The sequence below is a fragment of the Rhinolophus sinicus genome, linkage group LG01, assembly GCF_036562045.2.
Source record: "Rhinolophus sinicus isolate RSC01 linkage group LG01, ASM3656204v1, whole genome shotgun sequence".
NCBI classification, from domain to species: domain Eukaryota; kingdom Metazoa; phylum Chordata; class Mammalia; order Chiroptera; family Rhinolophidae; genus Rhinolophus; species Rhinolophus sinicus.
In genome coordinates this window covers 45,266,811-45,290,789 of record NC_133751.1, presented here as the reverse complement: position 1 = coordinate 45,290,789, position 23,979 = coordinate 45,266,811, and the positions used below count along the sequence as shown (strand labels likewise).

General features: G+C 33.7%; 2 protein-coding genes across 2 annotated transcripts in view; one reads left to right on the top strand and one right to left on the bottom strand.

The window, feature by feature from the left end:
• Positions 1-18,626, top strand: part of CCDC39 (coiled-coil domain 39 molecular ruler complex subunit) — a 39,131-nt gene extending 20,505 nt beyond the window's left edge. The window contains exons 10-20 of the mRNA XM_019737347.2: positions 1,447-1,641; positions 2,533-2,697; positions 5,579-5,716; positions 7,402-7,610; positions 9,132-9,255; positions 13,754-13,913; positions 14,328-14,434; positions 15,150-15,290; positions 15,407-15,586; positions 15,725-15,810; positions 17,436-18,626. Of these exons, the coding sequence (XP_019592906.2) occupies positions 1,447-1,641; positions 2,533-2,697; positions 5,579-5,716; positions 7,402-7,610; positions 9,132-9,255; positions 13,754-13,913; positions 14,328-14,434; positions 15,150-15,290; positions 15,407-15,586; positions 15,725-15,810; positions 17,436-17,592 (1,662 nt within the window). The 3' untranslated portion in view covers positions 17,593-18,626. The remainder of the gene's footprint in view (positions 1-1,446; positions 1,642-2,532; positions 2,698-5,578; positions 5,717-7,401; positions 7,611-9,131; positions 9,256-13,753; positions 13,914-14,327; positions 14,435-15,149; positions 15,291-15,406; positions 15,587-15,724; positions 15,811-17,435) is intronic.
• A 2,646-nt stretch (positions 18,627-21,272) lies between these two features.
• Positions 21,273-23,230, bottom strand: TTC14 (tetratricopeptide repeat domain 14; the record flags this gene model as incomplete). Its single annotated transcript, XM_074333481.1, has 2 exons — positions 21,273-22,339; positions 23,118-23,230. Coding segments are annotated over 2 exons (1,035 nt in total), but the record flags the coding sequence as incomplete, so codon positions are not given.
• Positions 23,231-23,979: the final 749 nt, after the last annotated feature.

Below are 23,979 nucleotides of genomic sequence, written 5' to 3'. Positions count from 1 at the left end.
AACTCGTGACATTTTTGAAGAAATTAGCTGAGTTAGAAAAAAAATAAGATTGTAGCATGTGTGGTGATTGTGCTTGAGCAGGGTTGTGTTCGTAATCTTGGTTTTTGTAGCGGTTCGATTTTGTTTGTTTGTTTGGAAATATCCCTGTATGTTTTGGAGGTATACTATGTTATTTAACGCCAAACACTGACTTTAGAACTCTGCTAGGCAATCTTTGAGAATGTATTAAACCCAATGAAAATTGTCTATTATATGAAAAATAATGCATTTTATATGTTTATATCAGATTATATTTCTTGATTTGTGAAAATTTAAATTTAAATTACAGAAAATTTAAATTACAGACATCTTTGGTTTTATATTGAAGTTCATTGGTTGCCAAAGGGAAATATGCTCATCTGGATATAAGGACACAGAGGGAAATTATTTCAACATTTTAAAATGATGACTTTCAATAGCTCTTGGCATGGTAGATCTGTTTGAAGCCTAGAATACATTGGGCGTGAAGCTTTGAGGTCAAGACAGATCTGCCTCCTGAGAAAGGAGCAGTGGGAGTGGGGGATTGTTTTTTATTTCCTAGGGGGCTGCATATATAGGGAGGCCAACTGGAAACAAAGTGTGAGTAAGGGATAGTGCCATTAGTGTGATGGGGCCAGCCCTACCAGCTCACAGGAGCTGTCAGTTAAATTTCCCAGAATTTTGAAAGTTGGCTGCTAAACATAGCTACTATTAAAATTAAATTAATAGACTTACAATTAAATAAATAATATTAAAAACAAATGTAACAAATACTCATCACTTCCAAATGATTTTACTGTTATCTGTGCTTTTAAGGTTACTTAAGATCGCTTCCATCTATTATATCTGTATATTGGAAATACTGCATAATGGTCTACTACTGTGTATCTCTTCCCAACTCTGCATTTAGTGCAATCATGTTAGTAGCTTGTAATTGACCATAGTGGGAGTATTTACACCATGGAAGTCAGCCACTTCTCCCTAACCTCTTGTCCACTGGAAAGCTGGTGGTTAAATATTTGGGGCACTGATTAATGCCCCAAAGAAGATGTGGGAATGTGTGATGTGATTTCTTTCCTGTAACATCCTCAAGACTTTAGTAAACTTTATGAACTTAGAAGCTGTATATTTTATTTTATAAGGAAACTAGTAGAATGGTCAAGTTCTACAGCCAGGGTGGGAAGGATAGAAGATGACATATTGAGACATATGATACAGGAATAGAAAACTACTATTCTAGTTTACTAGAATAGACTACAAGAAATGCTGGGGATTTGTTGAAATTGTGGGAAGGGCTTTATATTCTCAAGGGCTAAAATGTTAGCGTGGTCATTTATGAGTCCCTAAATTATAACATTCATATAATAATAATACATCTTAAGATATTATAATTTCATTAATCACTATTATTATTATCATCATCATCAGGAAGTGGAAGTTCAATTGAACATAGTGAAAGATGTGCTATTTAAGAAAGTTCAGGAATTACAGACTGAGACAATGAAAGAAAAAGCTATTATATCAGAAATTGAAGGAACTCGTTCCTCTCTAAAGCACCTCAACCATCAATTACACAAACTGGATTTTGAAACCTTGAAACAGCAAGAAATTATGTACAATCAGGTAAATATTACTCTTATGAATATCTGCCACATTGATTTATTATAGTTGTGATGGTCAAGATACCAAAGTGTTCTAAGAAAACAAAGCACAGATACTGAAGATAGGATACCATGTTGGGTCACTATTTTTTCCTGATATGAAGTAAACAGGTAAATGGATAGACAACTCTAGTGAGAGAGAACCATACTTTAAAGGAACCTGGGCAATTGGACCTGGAGTAAAACAAAACAAGGAGTTGGATATCTGCAATCTAGAAAAACCATGTTAATTCTTAGTTATGCAGACATAGGCTTTCCCACCCCAACCCATAGACCAATCAGTTAAAAGTATTTTTTCAGTTTTTCCTTATTTGTTCTACTTACATATTCTGTCGTCATGTTAATTTCTTAATGTCCTCCCTCTCTACATCTTAATTTCCCCATCTAATATATTCTTAGTTTCTCAAAATTACAAATGCTGGAGTATCATTTTAAAAAATAATTCATTAGAAGTTTTGAGCCTTTCATGGCTAACAGTTTATGACTGTATCAAATTTTGGCGTCCCTTAGAAAATGTACTCTTGAAAATTCATGTCTGTGTAGATCCAGTGGATTTACTCAGGTTCCGTCATGGTACTATGATAAATATCTCCCTATATGACTTTGTTATATTTTCAGAAGTTTACTTCTGTATCACTATCATGTTCCCTGGTTGTTGAAGGATAGGTTGCTGTTTCTCCCCTTAGGGTAAAAAAGATTTTATCCTATCAATTACTGAAGGGTTAAAGTGACTCCAGTAGATGATGACACCCAGCCCAACTCATAAGAATGTTGTCACTGTGTCTTTAAATTTATAGAAATGATTTTAACTGTTTGTTTCTCCTTACTAACTTATTTTTAAAAACTGTAACAGGATTTTTGCATTCAACAAATGGAACGCCGAATGTCACGGTTAAAGGGAGAAATTAATTCAGAAGAAAGACAAGCTCTTGAAGCAAAAGTTGTTGAACTTAAAAAGACATTGGAAGAGAAAAAATCTACACTTGTCATTTTGGAAACAGAGATCAAGAAGCTTAATGTAACTTATCCAAAATATATTTTATGCTTCAGATATTCTAGTCATTGGTCATTCTGTTTTAAGTCAACATGTTCCTAAGACTTGATTTTAGGCAGATGGCCCAGCTACCAACATATATAACAAATAAATGTATGAACTGATGCTCATGTTTCTATACTATGAAAATGTAACATTACCATTATGTATTTACTGTATGCTAAATACATTACCTGCCTCTAGTAATTTATTTCAATTAATCCTTATAAAGGTCTTGTGAGGAAGATATTACTTGTTTTACAGATTAAGTAACTTGTCCACAATTGTACAGCTAGTACATGGAAAGCTAGGATTTGATCCCTCATCCATGTGACTGCAAAATACTCTTAAATAGTACATGATTTAAAACATTGATAAATTCCAGTTTTATCTTTTGTATGTGCCATAATAACTTGATTGCCCTTCATGTATGAACTAACCTCTAAAAGAAGGTACTCTTTTATGGGTCATCTATTGTTGTTATTCAATTATTTACTTAGTTGTAATATTTCAAATAACTCAGTTTTGTTAAGATGAAAATGTTCTTAAGCATTAGGTATTTTAATATATTTATGATAATATGAAATCTATGTTAGGGGAAACTGTGTAATATAAAATCTGTGTTAAGCTTTAATTGGAGTGTGAGAGTGAAGGAGAGCTGGAAAGGCCGAGTGCTGAGTGTCCTCCAGTGGTTGTAAGAAGAATTGCTCTGAATTCCTCTAAGGCTACAAAGGAGAAAGGGAGCGATTAACTTTTTAAAATTAATATATACAGAAGGTGCCAAAAAAAGTATACACATTTTAAGAAAGGAAAAAACTGCGTTAAAATTACGCTATGATAACCACTTTGAGCACCTCTTGTATTTGCAGAAGTCAAATGTGACTTATATTCATCCTTTGTTATGGATATATATTATTACAATTTTAATACAGTTTTTTGCTTTCTTAAAATGTGTATACATTTTTTTTTGGCATCTTGTGTGTGTGTGTGTGTGTGTGTGTGTATTTTACGATAAAATTTTGGTTTGGAGTAGTTCGTAGCCTGATGAAATGGAAGACAGTACATGTTTTGGAATCAGAAAGAACTGGTTTTGAACGTCAAGGTTATACCACTATTGCTATTTTAACTTTTTTGAACTCTAGTTTACTCATCTATGAAATGGAAAAAAAATTAATATTAATTTAGGGCATTTGGAAGAATTAGAAACAACGCATATCTTAACACAGTGCTTTTAGTAGGTACTTACCGTGTTTCCCCCAAAATAAGACTTACCTGGACCATCAGCTCTAACGCGTCTTTTGGAGCAAAAATTAATGTAAGACCGGTCTTATTTTACTATAATATAAGACTGGGTCTTATCTAACATAATATAATATAGTCCGGCTAGGTCTTATATTTGGGGAAACTCAGTAATAAATGGTATTGTTTTAATTATATATAATATGAGAATGTTAATGCTACAGAAAAATAGGAAGGTGACCTGTGTATCTGAACATGTTTCTTGACTGTGGCCTGAATTGTCTGTTTTGCTGTAGAAGGATGATTCTAGTGTTCCTTTTTGAAACTACTCTGGGGCTCTGCCCGTTATGCAGTTGGCTAGTACTTATGCCTATCCTGACTCTGGTTTTAACAGAGAGATAAATACATTTATAGAAATGCAAGTGAATTTTTAAAGATATTAAAATTAAATAACCTCCTTATGAAGGTTTATTCTCTCTCAATAGTAGCATCAGTTTGTAAAGTCATTCTGCGTTCCCTCTCCCATCTCTGATTTTGCATAATAGAAACTAATTTCTCCTGATTAAAAATAGCCTTAAATTTTATCTTTTCATTCTAAAAGTTAATTTTATGAAATCACAGCTTTATGCAAAAAAAAAAAAATCTCTTCTTATTATCTTGCTGCAATCTTAGGTCCTGATACTTCAGAGAAATACAGGCAATGAGAAAGGCAGAAGAAGGAGGGAGGTGTGTAGAGAGAAGGAGAGAGAGAAAAGGACATGGAGAGAGGAAGACAGATAGATCTTGGAACTAGAATGTTTTTGCTTTAGGTACATACCCCGAGGGGACTAAGAGCACAGACCTTGTTCTGGGTTCAGGGTGCAAGGAGGGATACAAACTGGTATAAAGCTGGAAAACTGGTATCTGTGTATGCACAACCCGTTAATGCATCCGATGGAGTTAGATCTTATCTAGCATTTTTCTCTCTAGTGATAATTGATTATATATGTAATAATAAGAATAACAACAACCATAATAACAGACACATCTATGTATTAAACACTGTCGTACATACTCTTTGCCAGTAACATCTTTAATCCTCACAGCAATCCAGGGAGGTAGGTATTGTTATTATCTCCCTTTTAGAAATGAGGAAACTCAGGAAGAGTTGGTTGCCTACCAGGGTCAGATGACTAATATGTAATTACAACCATTTATTTCCAGAGCTTGTACTGTTAGCCAAGCCCCTATGCTTTCTCACACTGTTAATGTTTTCACCTTCTGGGACTTGGGTTGAATCAAATAATGAACTCCAGAAGGTAAACTATGTATTGAATCAAAGCTAGGGCTCCCTCCTTCCATTTCTTCCCCTAAATGGTGATCACTTAATAATTCAGGTTGGATTGTAACCATACATACTGAAACTAGACCCAAAACATCAATAGATGAGAAAAATGAAAAATGTTTAATGTGAATACCCACATATATTGTACTAGAGATGTCAGAGAATGAAGAGTAAGATTTTTAAAAATCTGAATATTATAAATATTTCATGGAGTGCATAATTTAATGTAAGATATGTTTAATAGTATGTATTTAATATTGTTATTTAACAGTATATTTATGTACCTTTTTTTCCTTTTTACAGAATGATCTTTACTTTATCAAGAAGTCAAACAGGAAAAACTGTGATGAAAAACAGTCCCTCATGACCAAAATAAATGAACTAAACCTTTTCACTGACAGAGCAGAGAAAGAACTTAATAAAGTTAAAGCTTTTAAACAGGTACATAAAATCATATGTGTATATAATATTAAAACTCACGTTTTCATGCTAGTTATAGAAAATTTAAATATAGCAAATTATAAAGAAGACAATAAGTCATTATAATCACTGTACATAAGATGAACAGTGTTAAAGTATATTATTAGGTTGGTGGAAAAGTAATTGTGGTTTTTGCAGTTACTTTTAACCTTTTAAACCACAATTACTTTTGCACCAACCTAATATTTCCTCCTAGTCTTTTGAAGAAAATTAGCTGTATATACTGTATTTAAATTTTTAAAATATATTGTACATGTTGCAAAAACATTAAATATTCTTTAAAAAATATTTTAAAAGTCTTCCTACGTCCATTGCATGAAGTTACCATATCCTATTTTTTGGTTTTTGTTTTTTTTCCCAATGTTGGGCTATTCTAAATAGTATTATGTTCTTTGCAGATATATCGTTGTACAATTGTTGTACAATGTACAACAAGATAGTTCCTTAGGATAAATTTCTAACTGTGTAATGAAGATTCAAAAAGAATGAATATTTTTGGTGTCTTGCAACTATTTTTAAGCAAAATTACTATCTAGAGGGTTCAGTTAATACTCCCAGCAGCAGTGTGGAAGCATTCTGTTTTACTCACCACCATCAAAACTGTATATAGGTTATAAAATTGTTGTCAATTTGATGGGTAAACATGGTACTTCATTGTTTTTAGCCTGCATCTTTTAAATTGGTGACACTTGAAATGTTTTATGTTTAACCATAAAATTTAAAATATTTATGTTTAAATAAAAATGTTTAAAACATTTATAATATATCCTCTAATTTTTCTTTTTGGATTCCTACTTTATTTTCTTGGCTCATATTTCCAGTTTTTTAATTGCTTTGCAAAAGATCTTCATATGTAAAAATATTGACTCTGTCATAAATATTGCTAATATTTTTCCCATTTGTCTTTACATGTTTATTCAGTTTTTGACATAAAAACTTTTTTTAACATCATATATTTAAGTATTTTTCCCTGTATAATTTTCATGCTTAGAAATGTCTTTGTCACACTAAAAATCAAATAAATGTTTACTATTTCCAGTAGCTGGATTATAGTAGTGTTATCTCTTACATTCTTTTATTCATCTGGAATTTGTTTTGGTACAAAGGAGATGTAGGGATCTAATCTTTTCTCCAACTGAAAAGCTGTATTTTGAAATCTTGTTTCAAAATCTTATGTTTTGAAGTGTTTGTTTCTGGGCTTTCTATTTTGAAAATTGATCTATTTGTGTACTCTTGTACAGTACTCTACTCATGACTGAATTGTTTTAAAATAAAAATTTATTTACACATTATTTTGTGAGATTTAGATTAGAATACAAAAATGCTCATCCATAGGACTTTATATATTTTCTGGCTATTCTAACTTTCAATTTTAGGAATAACTTTTTTATAGTAAAATTTTAAATTTAAAATTGAATTGAAAAGATTTGGAATAGCCATAAACTGTTTTCTTAAAAAAAGAAAAGAAAAACCAGTCATGATTCGGAGATACCTAAATTTAACCCTAGATAATATCTTGGTCAATGGTCAAAATAGAAAACATCATATTTTCAAGTTTGACTTTTGTAGCAATAAGAAAGAAAAATATTTTGGTTTTGGTATAAAAATAATTACTTCAACAGTAGATAATTTTGTTATGTTGATAGGATTTGATGATAGAAGACAATCTTTTAAAACTTGAAGTTAAACGTACTCGAGACATGCTTCACAGCAAAGCAGAAGAAGTTCTTTCTCTGGAAAAAAGAAAACAGCAGTTACACACAGCTATGGAAGAACGAACTGAAGAAATTAAGGTTCACAAAACAATGCTTGCATCACAAATAAGATATGTTGATCAAGAACGGCAAAACATAAGGTAACAATTAGTTTTAAAATGCTGCTAAAGAATTTTGAAAACATAAAGGTGATGTCAGAAGAACTGACTGCTCCTTCTATCATCCTAGATGCCCATCTCTTTCTTGTTCGTTTGAAAAGCCTTTTAATATAATATATGGGACATATTTTAGCCATAAATCTATGTTTTCCTCTCTCTTTCCTTTGGCTTACTCATCATTCTTTAGATTCTCCCTTTTACATTAAGATTGTCGATTCCCTTGGAATTGATTTTTGTATGGTTTGTGTAAGGATTCATTAACATGTTTTCCCTTATGGATATCTAATAACTGCATTTATTGAAGCAATTTTCCCCTAGAGATTTTGCATATCTTTTATAAGATTTATTCCTGGCTACATGTTATTTTTTTAAATGTTACTTTCAATGTTAGTTCCTTTTAAAACGTTTAATTCCTAGTTTGTTGCTGGTATATAGAAATAGTTGATTTCTGTATATTAAGTATTCAGCAACCTTGCTTAGTAATTAATTTTCAGCTTTCAGGGCTATATCCCACACAATTTTCTATAAGGCCAGATACTAAATATTATGCGTTTTGCAGGCCATATTTTATTTATTTTATTTAACATGTGACAGAATTAAGGTTCATTCATGTAGCATGTGACAGAATTTCCTTTTTAAGGACGAATAATGTTCCATTTGTGTATATATAACATTTTGTTTATCCATTCATCTGTCCATAGACTTTGGATTGCTTCCACCTGTTGTAAATAATGCTGCTATGAACATTGGTATTCAGATATCTCTTTGAGAATCTGCTTTCAATTCTTTTGACTTTATACCCAGAAGTGCAATTGCTGGCTCATATCCTAGTTCTATTTTTAATTTTTTGAGAAAGCCATATTGTTTTCTGTAGCAATTGCACCATTTTGCAGTCCCACCAGCATTGCATAGGTGTTCCAATTTCTCCACATCCTTGCCAATACTTTTTTTGGTTTTTTTTATAGTAGCCATCGTAATAGATTGAGGGGATATCTCATTGTGGTTTTGACTAACATTAGACTATCTTTTAAAAGATGTTTGGATAGTGAACAGCCTCAGAAAGCTAGAGGTGGTATCTCCCTCTGGAGCAAAGGTTAGGCATGTTTGCTTATTTCCTATTATAAAATATTTAGATTAAGCTTGAGGTTCTTCATCTGTGATGTAAACCTACTGTGTGCAGCATTCATTTGAGCCCTCCTCACCCACATCGTACTTCAGGAGCAAGGGGACCCCAGTGCAAACAGGAAGCTCATGCCATAAGTGATAAAGTGCTTTTTCTATAACTCAGGAATCTTGTGTCTTCTGTGGCAGGCTAACTAGTCACCTATCAAATAGGGTGAAATTTGAGAACCTTCACAGTGAATTATAAAATTGAAAAGTAAGAACATATTTAATCTGTTTGAGTTCAGTAGTAACAAATATACAAATGTCTTCTATAAGTACACTATAGTTCTTTTAAAAACTATTTGTTTTTCAGTGTTTTTCTTTTTCTTTCCTTATTAGTGCTGAGCTTCATGAGCGGCTAAGTAAAATCGATAAGCTGAAGAACAGATATGAAATTCTTACTGTTGTTATGATGCCTCCTGAAGGAGAAGAGGAGAAAACACAGACCTATTATGTAATAAAGGTAATCTTAATCGATATACAGTTGTTATAGGATGAAATATCCTTTCTTTGTTAGCTCTTTAACAGCCAAAATGGCCAAATAGCAAATTTTTTTTTTTTTTTGCTGTGAAACTTGAAATTTCACAGCACTCTAGGTAACTATTGCACTTAATTAGGGCCATAAAACATGAGTTGCTAATGGAGGTTCTGAAGCTCTGTTAGTTTTACACACCTCCAGTCCTGAGGACAAAGAGAGGTCTGGACTACTCTTTGACATTTTCTTTTTTTTGCCATCTTTGTGTCATGTCATTTTCCCTCATGTATTCAAGATTTATAATCTCTTTTACCCTAAGACCTACTGTCACTCTGGATGCCTTTAGTATGCCTGTGACAACCTGTACAACACCTCAGGCTCAAAGCTTTACTTCACCACAGCCACTCACGCATATGGCCAGCCCCCTCGACCTTATCACCAGCTGCTATACTGCTTCTGAAACCTTACAGTCCAACTTACCACGGTAGTCCCTGTAGGGCAGCTATCCAGAGGAAGACAGCTGTCCCTTTGCCTTCGTATTAGATGGGAGACAAACTGATCAGGTGAATCTGCTCTGTTCTTTCTGATGTTTCAGAGTTGTCTGCCATCATGGTTATCTTTACAATGGAAAATCCAGAAACGCTCAGGAACTGGATGTAATTCCCTTCCTGAGCACTACTATATTCCACTTCCCCATGTAGAAAATACCCTGAACAGGTGTGATTTCTTTTACAGAGAGGTCTAGGAAGTTCCTCAAAGAACCAAAAGAAGGAATGGAAATTGTAACTTTAACTCATTTTTCCTGTATCATACACGGATAGGAGTGGGAAGGAGATCTCCCAAGTCACACCGTTAGAGAATGGCCCCGTGGATGCTCCCTCCCCTAGACTTCTCCTTAATCTTCCAAGTTTTCTGCTGTAGTCCTTTGAGGTTGCCCCTCACACATACACTAGTGTGATATGCCTACCACTTTGTCTCAGGAAAAGTCTACCCAATCTATATGAGAAACGAGTTTTGGCTCTCAAAACCTTTTTAATAACGCCTCAGGCTTCTTCTGCGCAATATTAATGGGACTTTCCTCCTCTCAGGTTTTGAAGGTTTCCAAGGGGTGAGAGGTGGATTCTAGTCTGTTAAGTGCTGGAAGAAGGTAGATGTTGCAATTGTAGTTAAGTTTCTGTAGCAACAAGGGCTGTGATGATTTACCTAAAAGCACTGGTGTTAGCATCCCTTTGACCATATCTTGGTTCTATCACTGACTAGGTAAGTGACCTCGAATGTTAGGTAACCGCTTGGGGCCTTAGTTTCCTCACTTGCAAAGCGAGGATAATACTATTACTTTTGTTGTGAGAAGTGAGAAAATGTATGTAAAGCCCTAAGACAGTGCCTGGAACAAAATGAGCCCTCTATAAATGTTAGCTATCGTCATTGCTCTTATAATAAAATAGTATCATCATCATCCACTTCTCAGGAAAACGGCAAATTTTATGAGGAAAAGTAAGAGTATTCCTTCTATTCACAGTGAGGGTGCTGAATAAATGCCAATATGTGTTAAATGAATCAAGGCTATCTTATTTTCTCAATTTCCTGATGCCATAGTTCATTTTTCACCTTCTCCAGGGTCTACAGCTTACCAGTTAATATTCCCATGTTTTGTTGTGTGGCATAAACATTTTACTCATAACACTTCACGTGCCAGATGTGCAAAAATGACACTTTATTTCTTTAAAACTAAACTCATTGTGTCTTATGTTGTGAACAACTATCCAGTGCCTAAAAATGGGCAAAAGCAATCAGTGGGTGTGCAATGATGCCACTGCATGGTGACACCACACAGCATTTTCTGGTGGGCCCTCCAGGGGTTACCTGATTTGGTAGTAGTGTACAGCTTTGGCTGATTTTCTACTGACTAGTCTATTTTATAACTCTGTAAGGATACATTGTTAACTTACAGAAAACTTGATTGTAAAAAGCATATGATTCTTGTCCATAACAATGCAAATGAATTTTGGCTAGTAGAAATACAGCTGACTTATACTCTGTAGGAAAGACAACCCAAGCATTATATTTCCTAAAAGATATTCAAGTTTCCTATCTGTAAGCAAATTTATTTCAGCATTTGACTGTATATTAAACTAATTCCAATTCTCCTTTTGAACTTGTCTAAACATTTTACTAATTCCTTCATTAATGAGTTGAGTAAAATCTTTGACACATGTTCATTTTATATTTGAGAACAATTTTTAACTTTTTGAAAATACTTTAGCAGTTGCACTGCTGGAAAAGATGTAAACTTGCCAACTAGAAGTTAACAGTCACTTTTGTTTTTGAATGTGGTAGGTAGATTTAGGATGTAAATTTAGTCAGTTCAAGATTCTTTCCCCTCCTTATATATTCTTTACATTCCCTTCAAGGTGACCTTTCCTGATGGGCACATGTTTATAGCATTGGAGAAGAGGAATTTGGTTACAGTGCCAACTACTGTTCTGTTTCCTGTGTTTTTTTCAGGGGTATGCAAACTACAGACCCTGGGCCAAATGCTGCCCAGCGCTAGTTATCAATAAGCACGGGAACACACAATACATCACCTCATTCATTTACGTAGTCTATGGCTGCTTTCATGCTACAATAGCAGTGGTATTAAGTATGAGTAGTTTTGACAGAGATGGAATGGCCCATAAAGCCTAAAATATGTACTATCTTGCTCTTTAAATAGTTTGCTGGCTCCTTGTATTTGATAGAGCTGCTGTAACAATGTACTTACAAGCTAGGCAGTTTAACTTACAGAAGTTTATTGTGTGACAGTTCCAGAGGCTAAAGTCAGAGATGCACGTGTTGGCAGGGTTGGTTCCGAGGGCTGAGGGAGAATCTGTTCTACACTTCTAGCTTCTGGTGGCTTGCTGGTAGTCTTTGGTGTTCCTTGGTTTATGGAAGCATTACCATGGTCTCTGCCTTAATTTTCACATGGTGCCCTCCTGTGTCTCTTCAGTCTTCCCCCTGTGAATGTCTGTGTGTGTCCAAATTTCCCATTTGTTATAAGGACACATCAGACGATATTAGAGCACACCCTAATGACCTCATGGTAACTTGACTACATTTGCAAAGACCCTATTTCTAAAACAGGTCACATTCTGAGGTACTGGGGGTTAGGACTTTAACATCTTTTTTGGGGGAAATCATTCAATCCATAACTTGTTTTTGGTCTTGTCTATGGACACACATGGTTTGGTTTTTCCTTTTATCCACCCTAGTACTTTTTAATATTTGACGTCTTTCAAAAAATTATTTTATTTTACAGTTGACACTCAATATTATATTAGTTTCAGGTGTACAGCATAGCGGTTAGACATTTATATAGTCTACTATTTGACTGTTAAGAGCCAGACTGAAAAATATGATCAGTAACCAATGAAGAACTGGCATCTTTCAAATCTTGTTTCCAGGTTCCTCTTAGACTTTGTAAGGAAAACAGTTCAATTTTGATAATTTAATGAAACTTTCCAGTGAAATTACTAGAAAATGTTTTAAAATATTGATATAAATGTATACATAAAAATTTCTTCCAAATACCAGCTTTTTCTAATCCAGGATAAAAAGTATATATTATTTAAGGTCTGATTTAGAAGCAAATGGGATCAAAGTTTTAGAAGTTTGAGGTGTTTATGTGGAATTAGATCAGAAATTTGTATAAATGAGCAAATTCAACCCCTTCATTTGACAAATAAAGAAACTGAACTCAGAAAAGGGAAGTGATTTAATGTTACTCAACTCACTAGTAGGAAATCTGCAACTAAAATCTAGTGGTTTGATTTATTCTAGCTCTCTCACTATACCATATTTTAAATGAAATCACTGCTAATTCTAGACTCAAAGGAATTAGGTATAATTTATCTAAAAACTTTACTTTTTTGCGAAGCTTTAGTTTTATTATGTACTGTTTGCTACAAAGATATGTGTAACATATTTTGAAGCATAATAAAACAGTGAAAATATTAAGAATTGAAACATCACCAAGAAAACTTCCAATGACCACATTCTGGTTTAAATACACACACCTAGGGAAAGAATACATTAACAAATGAAATTATTAGGTGTTTGACTAAAAATGGGTTTGGGGCACTTTTAAATACATATGCATTTCACTTTATGATGATCCCTGTTAATCCTTAATTGGAGAAGTTCTTTGGAACTTTTGGGTACAATTCTAGACAGCATAGCTCAATGACAGGTAAGACGGAAGTCACTGAGTATGTCCACTCAGGAATTTTTGGTTTGCAGCAATTTATAGACTTCATTTTTTCTAGCCACATTTCCACTATTATCTTTCTCTAATTAAAAAAAGAAAAAAAAGAAATGTGGTAAAATATATATAACATTTGCCATTTTAACAATTTTTAAGTGTACAGTTCAGTAGTATTAAGTATATTCATACTGTTGTGCAACTAATACCATTACTTTTATTTAATCAGTTCTATTCTGTAATTTATAGGCTGCTCAAGAAAAAGAAGAACTTCAAAGGGAAGGTGACTGTTTGGATGCTAAGATCAACAAAGCTGAAAAAGAAATCTACGCTCTAGAAAACACCTTGCAAGTGCTGAACAGCTGCAACAACAATTATAAACAATCTTTTAAAATAGTGACTCCGTCTAGTATGTAGGAGTTAACATTTTTTTATGAATACATGCAATGAAAGCTGTAGTCATTTATTTTTTAAAAGGGGACACTGTGAGACATGGAAAACAAAAAACGTACCATGTTTGATTAAGAAACACTACTCCTCCTTCCCCTTAAAATAAGTGCTAAGGCGTTATTTCCATTATTAGTTCTAGTGATATGGCATATCACTTCTCTAGGGGATTAATTTCAAATCTGCAGAAACCAGCACTATTAATGGTTTTCTGTTGACATAGCTACTACATATGCCCATACTGTTTTTCAGTAAGTAGACATACGGATTTTAACCTTTCGTAAGAAAAATTACAACTTTAAATATATGTAAGACTTTAAGATTGCTTTCTACACAGTATGTTAAAAATTTTAACTAAAAATTCTCTAAATTGTAGGTGATGAGTATGTACTAAAAATCCAACTAGAAGAACAAAAAAGAGCTATTGATGAAAAATACAGATACAAACAAAGACAAATCAGAGAGCTACAGGAAGATATCAAGGTAAATTCTACAGGCTTTAGTACTAGGCCTTCAGTAGAAGTTAACTATCATTATTATATCTTTCTTGTTTACTGTGTGCAAAGACGACAATTTTTTAGAGAAGTACGTAGATAGTAAAAGTCTCATGTTTAAACGAGAAAAAATAAGTGACCAAAGCATTAAATTAGTTAAAATCCCAGTGTGAAGCACAGGATGGACTTCTGATCATCACTCGTTAGTGGATCAATCATGGCTACTTAATTATGATCTATGATCTATCCACTAACCTTTATTTAATGTACTTTTATTTCATTTAATTCCTTAAAGATCACCTTAAAGATTGCTCCTTAGAACAACAAAAAAAATTTGAAAGATAAAAATAATCTAGTAGAAAGTTACTAAAGCAGCACATCACCGAAAGAGAAAACAAGCAGGCTCACATCAAATTTAGATTTCTTTTTTCCTAATAAAAGTTGAAGGAACAGATGATATGAATTGTGAATCTCTGAAAAATTGCATGCTTTTAATAATTATTGGTTTATTTTTCCCCCAAATACCATAAAAATACTTTCCAGTGGAATTATATATAACTTAATCCATAAAAGCATTATATTTATCTTCCAGTAGAATGTAAATATACAAAAATAAATGAATTGAAATTAAATGAATATTTGACAAATGGCAAGTTATAAAAGTCATTTTTGATTCTAATATGTTAACATTTTATTTTCTGTAGAGCATGGAAAATACTTCAAAAGTTATAGAACATTTTACAAATAACGTCAAAGAAACATTACTACAGAAGCAGGCTTATTCGCTTCAACTAAGTAAAGAAACAGAGGAGCAAAAACCCAAGTTAGAGAGAGTAACTAAACAGGTATTGATTATTTACATTTTTTGAAGTTCCAAATGGTAAAACCAAATCCTCCTTCATCATTAAAAAATATTAAGTTCTGGAAAATAGTTATATAATTGACTACTGTTGTCCAACAGTGTGCAAAACTCACCAAGGAAATCCGTCTTTTGAAAAACACAAAAGATGAAACACTGGAAGAACAAGACATCAAACTTCGTGAATTGAAACAGTTTCACAAGATCATTGATGGAATGTTAGTTGATGTCACAGAAGAAAATGCTGAGATCCGCATCATCCTTCAAACATGCTTCCAACAGGTAGTAACACTACTTTCTAGTTAAATATTTCTCAAATACTTCATGAAAGTAATTTTTGGCATTCATCATAAAGTGAAATCGAAAAATATTCTTCTAAAATGCAGTGGTACTAATGATTGCTACTGATTATTCTTCCAGAATGGTTTAGAACTACCTACAGCTGGTATTAAAGGCAGTCGTCAGAGTTCTAAATCTCCTTCACAGACTTCACTATTATCAGCAAGGTAAGTGGAAGGTTAGAAAAATCATGTGCTTAACTATCACAGCTGCTACACTAAGTGAACCCAGCCACTTCCCCATCGCCACACCTGTTGGATCTGCCAATACACTGCTGTAGCTCTCCTCATCCTTCCTACCCCGTATCAGTGTCAGATGCAGACAGCAGAGCACCTTCCTTTCAAACCTGTCTGGTGTCACCATTTCCATAATGGCATGAGTGTTTTGTGACTACCAGCTATTTCAATAGGATGAAGCAGAGTGAAATTTTGGAGGTTACATCCAGCATGGTCAACCCTGAGTAGGGGGAGAATTTTTTAACCGTAAAAGGGCAACAACTTACATGCAGAGAGACGTGGAGTATGATTTTTATGATTAAAACCACACTATAACATTTTAAATAGGATCTGATTTTATTTATGCTGTTTTAATTTGCTGAAAAGGAAATTATTCTTTACTCCTGTAGTTTAGTGTTATACAGAATTCTATCATCAGGGATGTTAAAACTCTTGTGCTTTGCTGACAAAATAAAAATTATTATGATCTTAATTTTAAATTTCCAATTTCCTATATTCAGTAGCCACTTATTTTTCATTAGTCCATGTAGATTTCACAAAGAAAAAGGGATGTCCTAAAACACAGGGTTTAAGTTAAAACTTTCTACATAAACATGGTAGGCAACCACTTGAACATAGGGTTTCCAGGCAGAAATTCCCGCCCATTCTCAGGAATTTTTTTTGCTTTCCTGTTCGTGAATCCCAAGATATAAACTGTTTTCTGTTCTCCACGATGAATCGTTTTCACAAAGTGATGGCTGATACTACCAACCACCTGAGTTCAAGGAACCGATTTTCTGACCAAATTTTTTTGGGATTTAGGAACAGAAAAGCAAAAAAAGGCCCCAAGAATGGGCGGTAATTCCCGCCTGGAAACCCTAATAATAAATAGGAAAAATGTCTATAAGATACATTGTGAGTAGTATGTTGATTTCCCATTGTGGGTATTAATGGGTTCAAGGAGCCGATTTTCCCCGATTTCCTGACCAACTTTTCTCGGGATTTGGGAACAGGAAAGTGAAAAAAATTCCTGAGAACAGGTGGGAATTCCTGCCTGGAAACCCTACTTGAACATCCTTGTACTTTCATAAAACATATATTTTTAAAACTTAGTATTTCAAAATGGTATGGCTAGTTATGATTTTTCAAATGATCCCATCATTTTTTCCTGTCAACAAGTCTGTCAGTTTCTTCTCATGTAAAATCTATTAATTATTTTGCCAGCACCCGAATTCCCATATCCCTCATTTGTGTTACCTTTATGCTTAACTTTTGTGGGTCTTTAATGCTTAATGATTCCATCTCTAAATTTATTAGTTGAAAACGTTTTTCTCATACAAAAACATTTGTTGAACATTTTACTGATTTGAAACTCTTATATTCATTCACTTTTCCTTTTAAAAATACTAATTACTTCTTATTGTCATACTTTTATAATTAATTATTAAAATTATGTACTTTGTGATCTCTTTAATTACTTGTGGGATTATGTTATCTTTTGCCATTAATTTTTATGGGGTCTCTATTAAAATATAGATTTTAAAGTGAATTTACAATAATTCTGCTTTTTCTTCTAGGTCATCTAGGAGTACCACAAGTACTTCACCTTCTCAGACTTCAATTAAAGTGTTAGAGATGACCTTCCCAGACTCGTTATCAACTGGCAGCTCCTCAAGGTCAACTAGTGGTAGCAGTAGCTCCAGTAATGGTAAAAGCAAAAAAACCAGCAAGTAAACATTTTATCTCTTTTGAACAAGTTATACACACAAAAACAAAAATTTCAGTTTTAAAATAGTAAATTCCACTCTATGCTCTTGGATGCTGTAAATGATATACAGTACTACTGAAACAGTGTTACAAAATGAAATGATCAAAAATTTTATCCAGTGGAAAAATGTGAAAACTGATAGTTAAAAAAACGTCAAGCAATTTGGGTCCAGATAAGCCAAAGAAATGTTTAATTATTTTATCCGTTTTCCTACTATCTTCTTCACATAGAGGGAAAGCAGTGATAGCAGATTTTAACAAGGCTACAGGTTACATAAGCATAGGGAAAATGTTTTCCACTGTCAATTTTGATGTTCGTTGTATCAGAAAATAGTTTGCTTCATTATTTCACACTAGCTATGAAACTATACACTTTTGAAACTACTCATTCTTTTTTTTCCTGAAAGATATCACAGAATCTTTAAGGAAGAAATTTCTACAGATTCATTGTACTATACTTTACAACAGTATTCCAATCCTCATTTACCCTAGAAGATCCTGAAATTAGGTTTTCTTTACTGAAACATATTTCCCAGACTTTTGGGGGAGAAATCTGTTAGTTTCTTCTTTTGGTATAATTAAAAAATTTTTAACTAAAATATAGCATTACCCTCACCCCTCATCAAAAAAACAAGTGATAGGAAAGAGAAACACTAAATCAATAAAAATGCAGCTTAAAATTTTTAGGAATTAGTCTACTCTGATCTTCAACAAGTCAAACACGTTAAAGATTCTGCTCTCAAGATACAACCAAGCATAAAGAATGTATTTTCAAAACTTTCTTGATTTAACAATTTAAAGGAAGTTAGGTGTGATTTGATTTATAATAGGAATTCCATACATTTATAATGGAGGTGGACCATAATTTATAATGGAGGTGAATTAGTTGTTCTAGTTAATATTTCATCATAACGTGCCCAATACTTTTAACTCTTGGAAGAGTGTGGAATATGAGTATAATGTTATTAAACTAGTTTTCAAATAAATGTATTAGAATCTAAGTACTTAAATGATTATTGTCTCTTTCAAACCCTGGAAAAAAATATAATTGTCATTGTTTAGAACTGTCATTTGCAGTTCCTTCTAAAAGGCAGTAACTGTAGTAATGTGTTTTTCTGATTATTTGAAAGTATTACTGTATTTAGAAACAATCAGCAAAAGGCATAGCCAAGTCCGATGAATAAAATGGGTAAAAAAGCTGGAAAGCAATTTTTTGGCTGAAACATCTAATATGTGAGATTTATCAGCTCTAAAAACTGATTGTTATTAATCTTATACTTCACCAAAATTCTTATTTTCTGCCTATTACTTTGTAAATTACTTGGAACTTGAAATATTACATACTGTTCCATGAAGACAGGGTAGCTGTGACCTTGGGAGTTACTTCTCTATGCTTTTTTCCTCATCTGTAACAGACAGTAAGTTACCTGCAAGTTTACTGAAATAATCAGGTAATACATATAAATTGCACATGGCCTGACACATAGGAACTGCACAATAACTTCTGCCTATTACTGAGTCACCGACCAAGCCTAACGCAGTATTTATGGAATAGTTAGGTTCTCCAGCCAGCATACTAGTCTATGATTAACTCTTAAATAAAGTTAACAGTTCCAACTTCAGTATAATAATGCTAAATGGTCAGACAAGGGAGTAATCCCATCATCTCAATTGGGAGTTACAGTAACACCCACCTGTTAGAAAGTCATCTACTTAAGGAAACCAAGACACAGCCTGGGTATGTATAAACTACAGACATAATGATTTTAAGGGAAAAAAATGCTGAAGGTATCACTAGGGATTCTTGACAAGTATATCCCTAGTATATTTGTTTGCTGTGATAGGTTTCCTGAACACATCCTTAGAGATTGGCTTGTGTACGCTGATTAAATTTATGTCCCAGGAAAGAGCGCTGGGGAAGATGGACTTTCTAAATCCGGGCAGGCTGTTGTATAAGGTACTATCCTGCCTTTTTTGGGTACCTAAATATAACAGTAAGCCACAAAGATATTTGGGAAATCAGTGCTGGCTGATAGCAATGCTCAGAGATTTTATTAAACAAAAATGGTATAAAATTCTGAAGCTGTACAAGGAATTCCCAAAGGTCAAGCAAGGGCTTTGCCAAGTGAGTTTTCACTCCTTAAATACACCACTATGTAGGATTATGTAGAGATGACACCAGAGCTACTAATACACAGAAAGAACTGGGGACTCCTGGGTTTCTTGGTGGAAAGACCAGTGCTCGAGTGACTGACCAATTCCTCCTATTACCTTTTGTTTTGGACCAGTTTCTTTCTCTGCTCCATTGCAAAACAAATTTTAGCTATATCATAAGGCTCCCTCACTAAAGTCTGATGGTCACAAGTAGTATACACCCAGTTGTAATTAAAGTTTTGATATTTTACTGTTGGCAAGAATGGTGAGACAGAACAAGGACTGAAAGTGTCTTCCTTTATCATTCTCTTAGACCTCTGTAGATGGATACTCCCGTTCCCCAATCCATTCATCCAGTGTCACCATGAATGATCGTACTAAATGCCAATTATCATTTACAGTGTCTAGAATCTTAAACTGAAAAGAGTATCTAAAGACCATTATAAAGTCAGCACCTATGACTCTTTATCTCTGTCTCCCAAATAATATACTATACTGTTTTCAATAATTTGGGAAGGATCCTTACAATCCAAGCCCCTTCCTTTTTCAGCTCTAGTTGCTGGAATTTACTCTTGAGTAAAAGCAGGTTCTGTTGGCCTGGTCATTTATTCAGATCCTGAGAAAGGAGGCATCAGGGGAAGCATCAAGGGAAGAGGAAGTGTCAAGGAACAAAAACAGAAACCCAGGACAGCCCTAGACTATTTAACACATGCCCAGTGTGTTCCCAACTGGACATTTGCAATACTAGGACAGTTTCCTAATTTTCTTTCCATTAGAGAAAACCAGATTTATAGTGCTGTCCTTGCCACTGCTGTTTCTGCTAAAAGGATTTTCTATACTGATCTATTCTTGCCTGGAATATAGTTTATCTCTTGCCAATATTAAAGTTAAAAATTTTCTTAGGACTATACTGCTAGTGATAAGGTAAAAATAATAAATAAATAGAAATGAAAAATGGGCCCCTAGTCATTTTTCATGGCTTTACTCCTAAGGTACTTGTTAAGCTGGTACACAAACCATTTTTAATTGAATCAGGCTTTAGAGGCCAATTAGATCAGAAAGATAATCTGTCTACCATTTTAAAATAAAAGTTTTGTAAAAAACTTAATATTTAAACAAATGATGACTATAAAATGGTGCTTGAGTAACATTCAAATGTATTTCGTTCAAAAGCTGAGAACTTTTAACAGAAGAGAATGAAATAATTTTTGAGGAAAATGACCCAAGTGTTCAGATCACAAATTTAATATTTTTCAAGCAGAAGGATAAGATAGATCCAAGGAATTCTCATACACCATAACACAATGAAGAAACAATACTTTCAGAATTATCTTTAAGTGAAGTTTAAATCATCAAAGAAATATTGTACATAAACATATATATATATGTGCATATATATATATATATGCACATATATATACACGTATATACACGTATATATATGAAAAGCGTAAAAATCAAGCTGTGAAAGGGGACCTACACCTGAACAAATAAACTTTGAGAATAGCTAAAAAGCATTTGCTTTCTGCAATCTGTACAGATAAAATAACTTTAGGAGCAGAGATTTCTGCGTTGGACTGTTATGACTAAAAGGCCCCAAACTTTTAAGAGCCTTTAGTATAATGGTGCTGAATCCCTTTAATTTTTTTGCTTATTTCCTTTTTCTTTCTCAAATGCAGCTATCTGATTAAATATATTGAGTAAATTTTGAGGTAAATTTTTTTTAACTTCACTTTCTGAATGGCCTTTGCTATTTAGTCCATCATCTTCTGGAACCTCTGTTTTAACATCCTCCTCATAATTACTCTCTCTTTCATATGCTCCTTGATTTTTACTTAACTGATATCTTTGCTCATGTCTACTGGAATCACGTGATCCAGAATAAGTATATTTTTTATATCTTTCTACTGACTTCGAAGAATAGTCAGAGCTTGCTGGGGAAGTGGAATACCTCCCGCAGCCTGGCTCCCACCTCCTGTAGTGCTCTTTTCTTCCCTCCATGTCTTTTTCGACTTTTCTATAACCACACATTTTAATCTTGTCCTCTGAATTCCTAGAGAAGGAATCTGAGGAATCTCTTTTACTGGAAACATGTCTTTCTGCTTTATATGGCTTTTCTGTTTTGCTACTACTTGCCTGAGTTTTATAACTATTATAAAAGTCTCTTGGCTCTTCAGACCTACCTCCAAAATCATCCGGAATTTCAACTGAAGATGAAGAGAGAGGGCATCTATCTTTCTCTTTTACCTGTTTCTTTTGATGCGGTACCCTATCCTGCTTTTCCAGTAGTTTTTCCACTTCGTGTCTTTGGTTAAGAAAAGATGCTGATGTATTGGCTGGAACTGGGAACCAGTCATCTTTCCTATTCTGATCTATCTGATCTGAGGATGTCTTAGCTGAATGCCTTTTGGAACTTCGAGAAGACTCCGAACGATTTCTCTTATGTTTCTTATGCCTTTTGTGACCAGAAGAGGAAGAGGATGATGAAGAAGAAACTGATTCATCAGCAGAAGAAACACTTGAAGAGGAAGAAGTTGATTTTCTTCTTTTCTTCTTTAGCCTAAAGAGGTAAGTTAACTCATCAGTGTTTAATTATCCATAAAGATTTTAGTTCTATTTTGTTTTCTTTAAAGATTTCATAAAAGTTGTGACTTAGATAAGCAATTATAATTTTAGTTACTGTAAGATCCAATTTTACCATCAAGCACTACTTCTGGGAAAAAATACTTGTGTACATGACAGGTATCACTGTAAGCAAGTCCATTTCTGAAAGACAGTGACATTTCCAACATTACCTTAAAAACAAGACAACCTGAACACATAAAGGAAAGAACTGAAGTTTTATATCTGGCTACCTCTCTTGCATAGTTTCTCCACCTCAGCACTACTGGAATTTTGCTGGGAGGGTAGGTGGCAGTGTGGGAGTGGAGGGGGTCCTACAATATCACCGTAGGATGTTTAGCAGCACCCCTGACCTCTGCCCACTAGGTGCCAGTAGCACTCCACCAGTGTGACAATGGAAAATGTCCCTGGGGCATAAAAACGCCCCCAGTGGAGACCCACTGCTCTATTTCTAAAACATTTTCTCCCTAAAACACAGAAAATTAAAATAACATTATATATCTTAATTTTAAGGTATTTGTTTTTTTTACATTTTCAGCCTTAGATTTCCATGTTCTTTAATCTCTTGCAGAAAAAACTGTGGTATACATAATTGCTAAGAACAGTTCCTGATGACTTGAAATACTTTTATATTTTTACTTACTTTACCTCCATATGGAGCTTTGGTTCAACTCAGTAGTTGCTTTAAGTCAAAAATACTGAATATTATAGTTTACCTTTTCTCCTCTTTTAAGAGCTTACGCAACTTTTCTGCACTTGTTTCTATTTTCTTTGTTTTCTGCTTTTCTTCCTTTTCAGCTTGTTTTTCTCTTAATTCCAAAGATTTCTTTTAGAACCCAGATATCGGAAAAAACCACAAGTTTATACTATGCATTTTATTGTTTCAGGTCTTATGTTTAGATCTTTGATCCATTTTGAGTTCATTTTGGTGTATGGTGACAAGTAGCAGCCTAGTTTCCATCTTTTGCATGTGGCTTTCCAATTTTCCCAGAAACATTTATTGAAGAGGTTTTCTTTTCTCCAGTGTATGTTTTTGGCTCCTTAGTTGAAAATTATTTGTCCCATAAATGTGAGTTTACTTCTGGGTTCTCAATTCTGCTTCACTGATCTGTGTGTCTGTTTTTCTGCTAATACCATGCTGTTTTGATTATCGTCACTTTGTAGTGTAATTTAAAGTCAGTGAGTATGGTACCTCTGGCCTTGTTCTTTTTTCTCAGGATTGTTTTGCTACTCACGGTCTTTTGTGATTCCATACACATCTGATGATTTTTTATTTTTTTGTTCTATTTCTTGAAAAAGTGCCATTGAGATTTTTATGGGTATTACAGTAAATCTGTATATTGCTTTGGGTAATACAGCCATTTTATCTATGTTGAGTCTTCCAGTCCATGAACATGGAATAGCATTCCATTTCTTTGTGTCTTCTTCAATTTCTTTTAATGATGTCTTGTAGGTTTTAGTGTATAGTTCCTTCACATCTTTGTTAAGTTTATTCCTAGGTATTTCATTCTTTTAGTTGCAATTGCAAAGTGATTTTTAAAAATTTCTTTTTCTGAAATTTTATTGCTAGTAAATAGG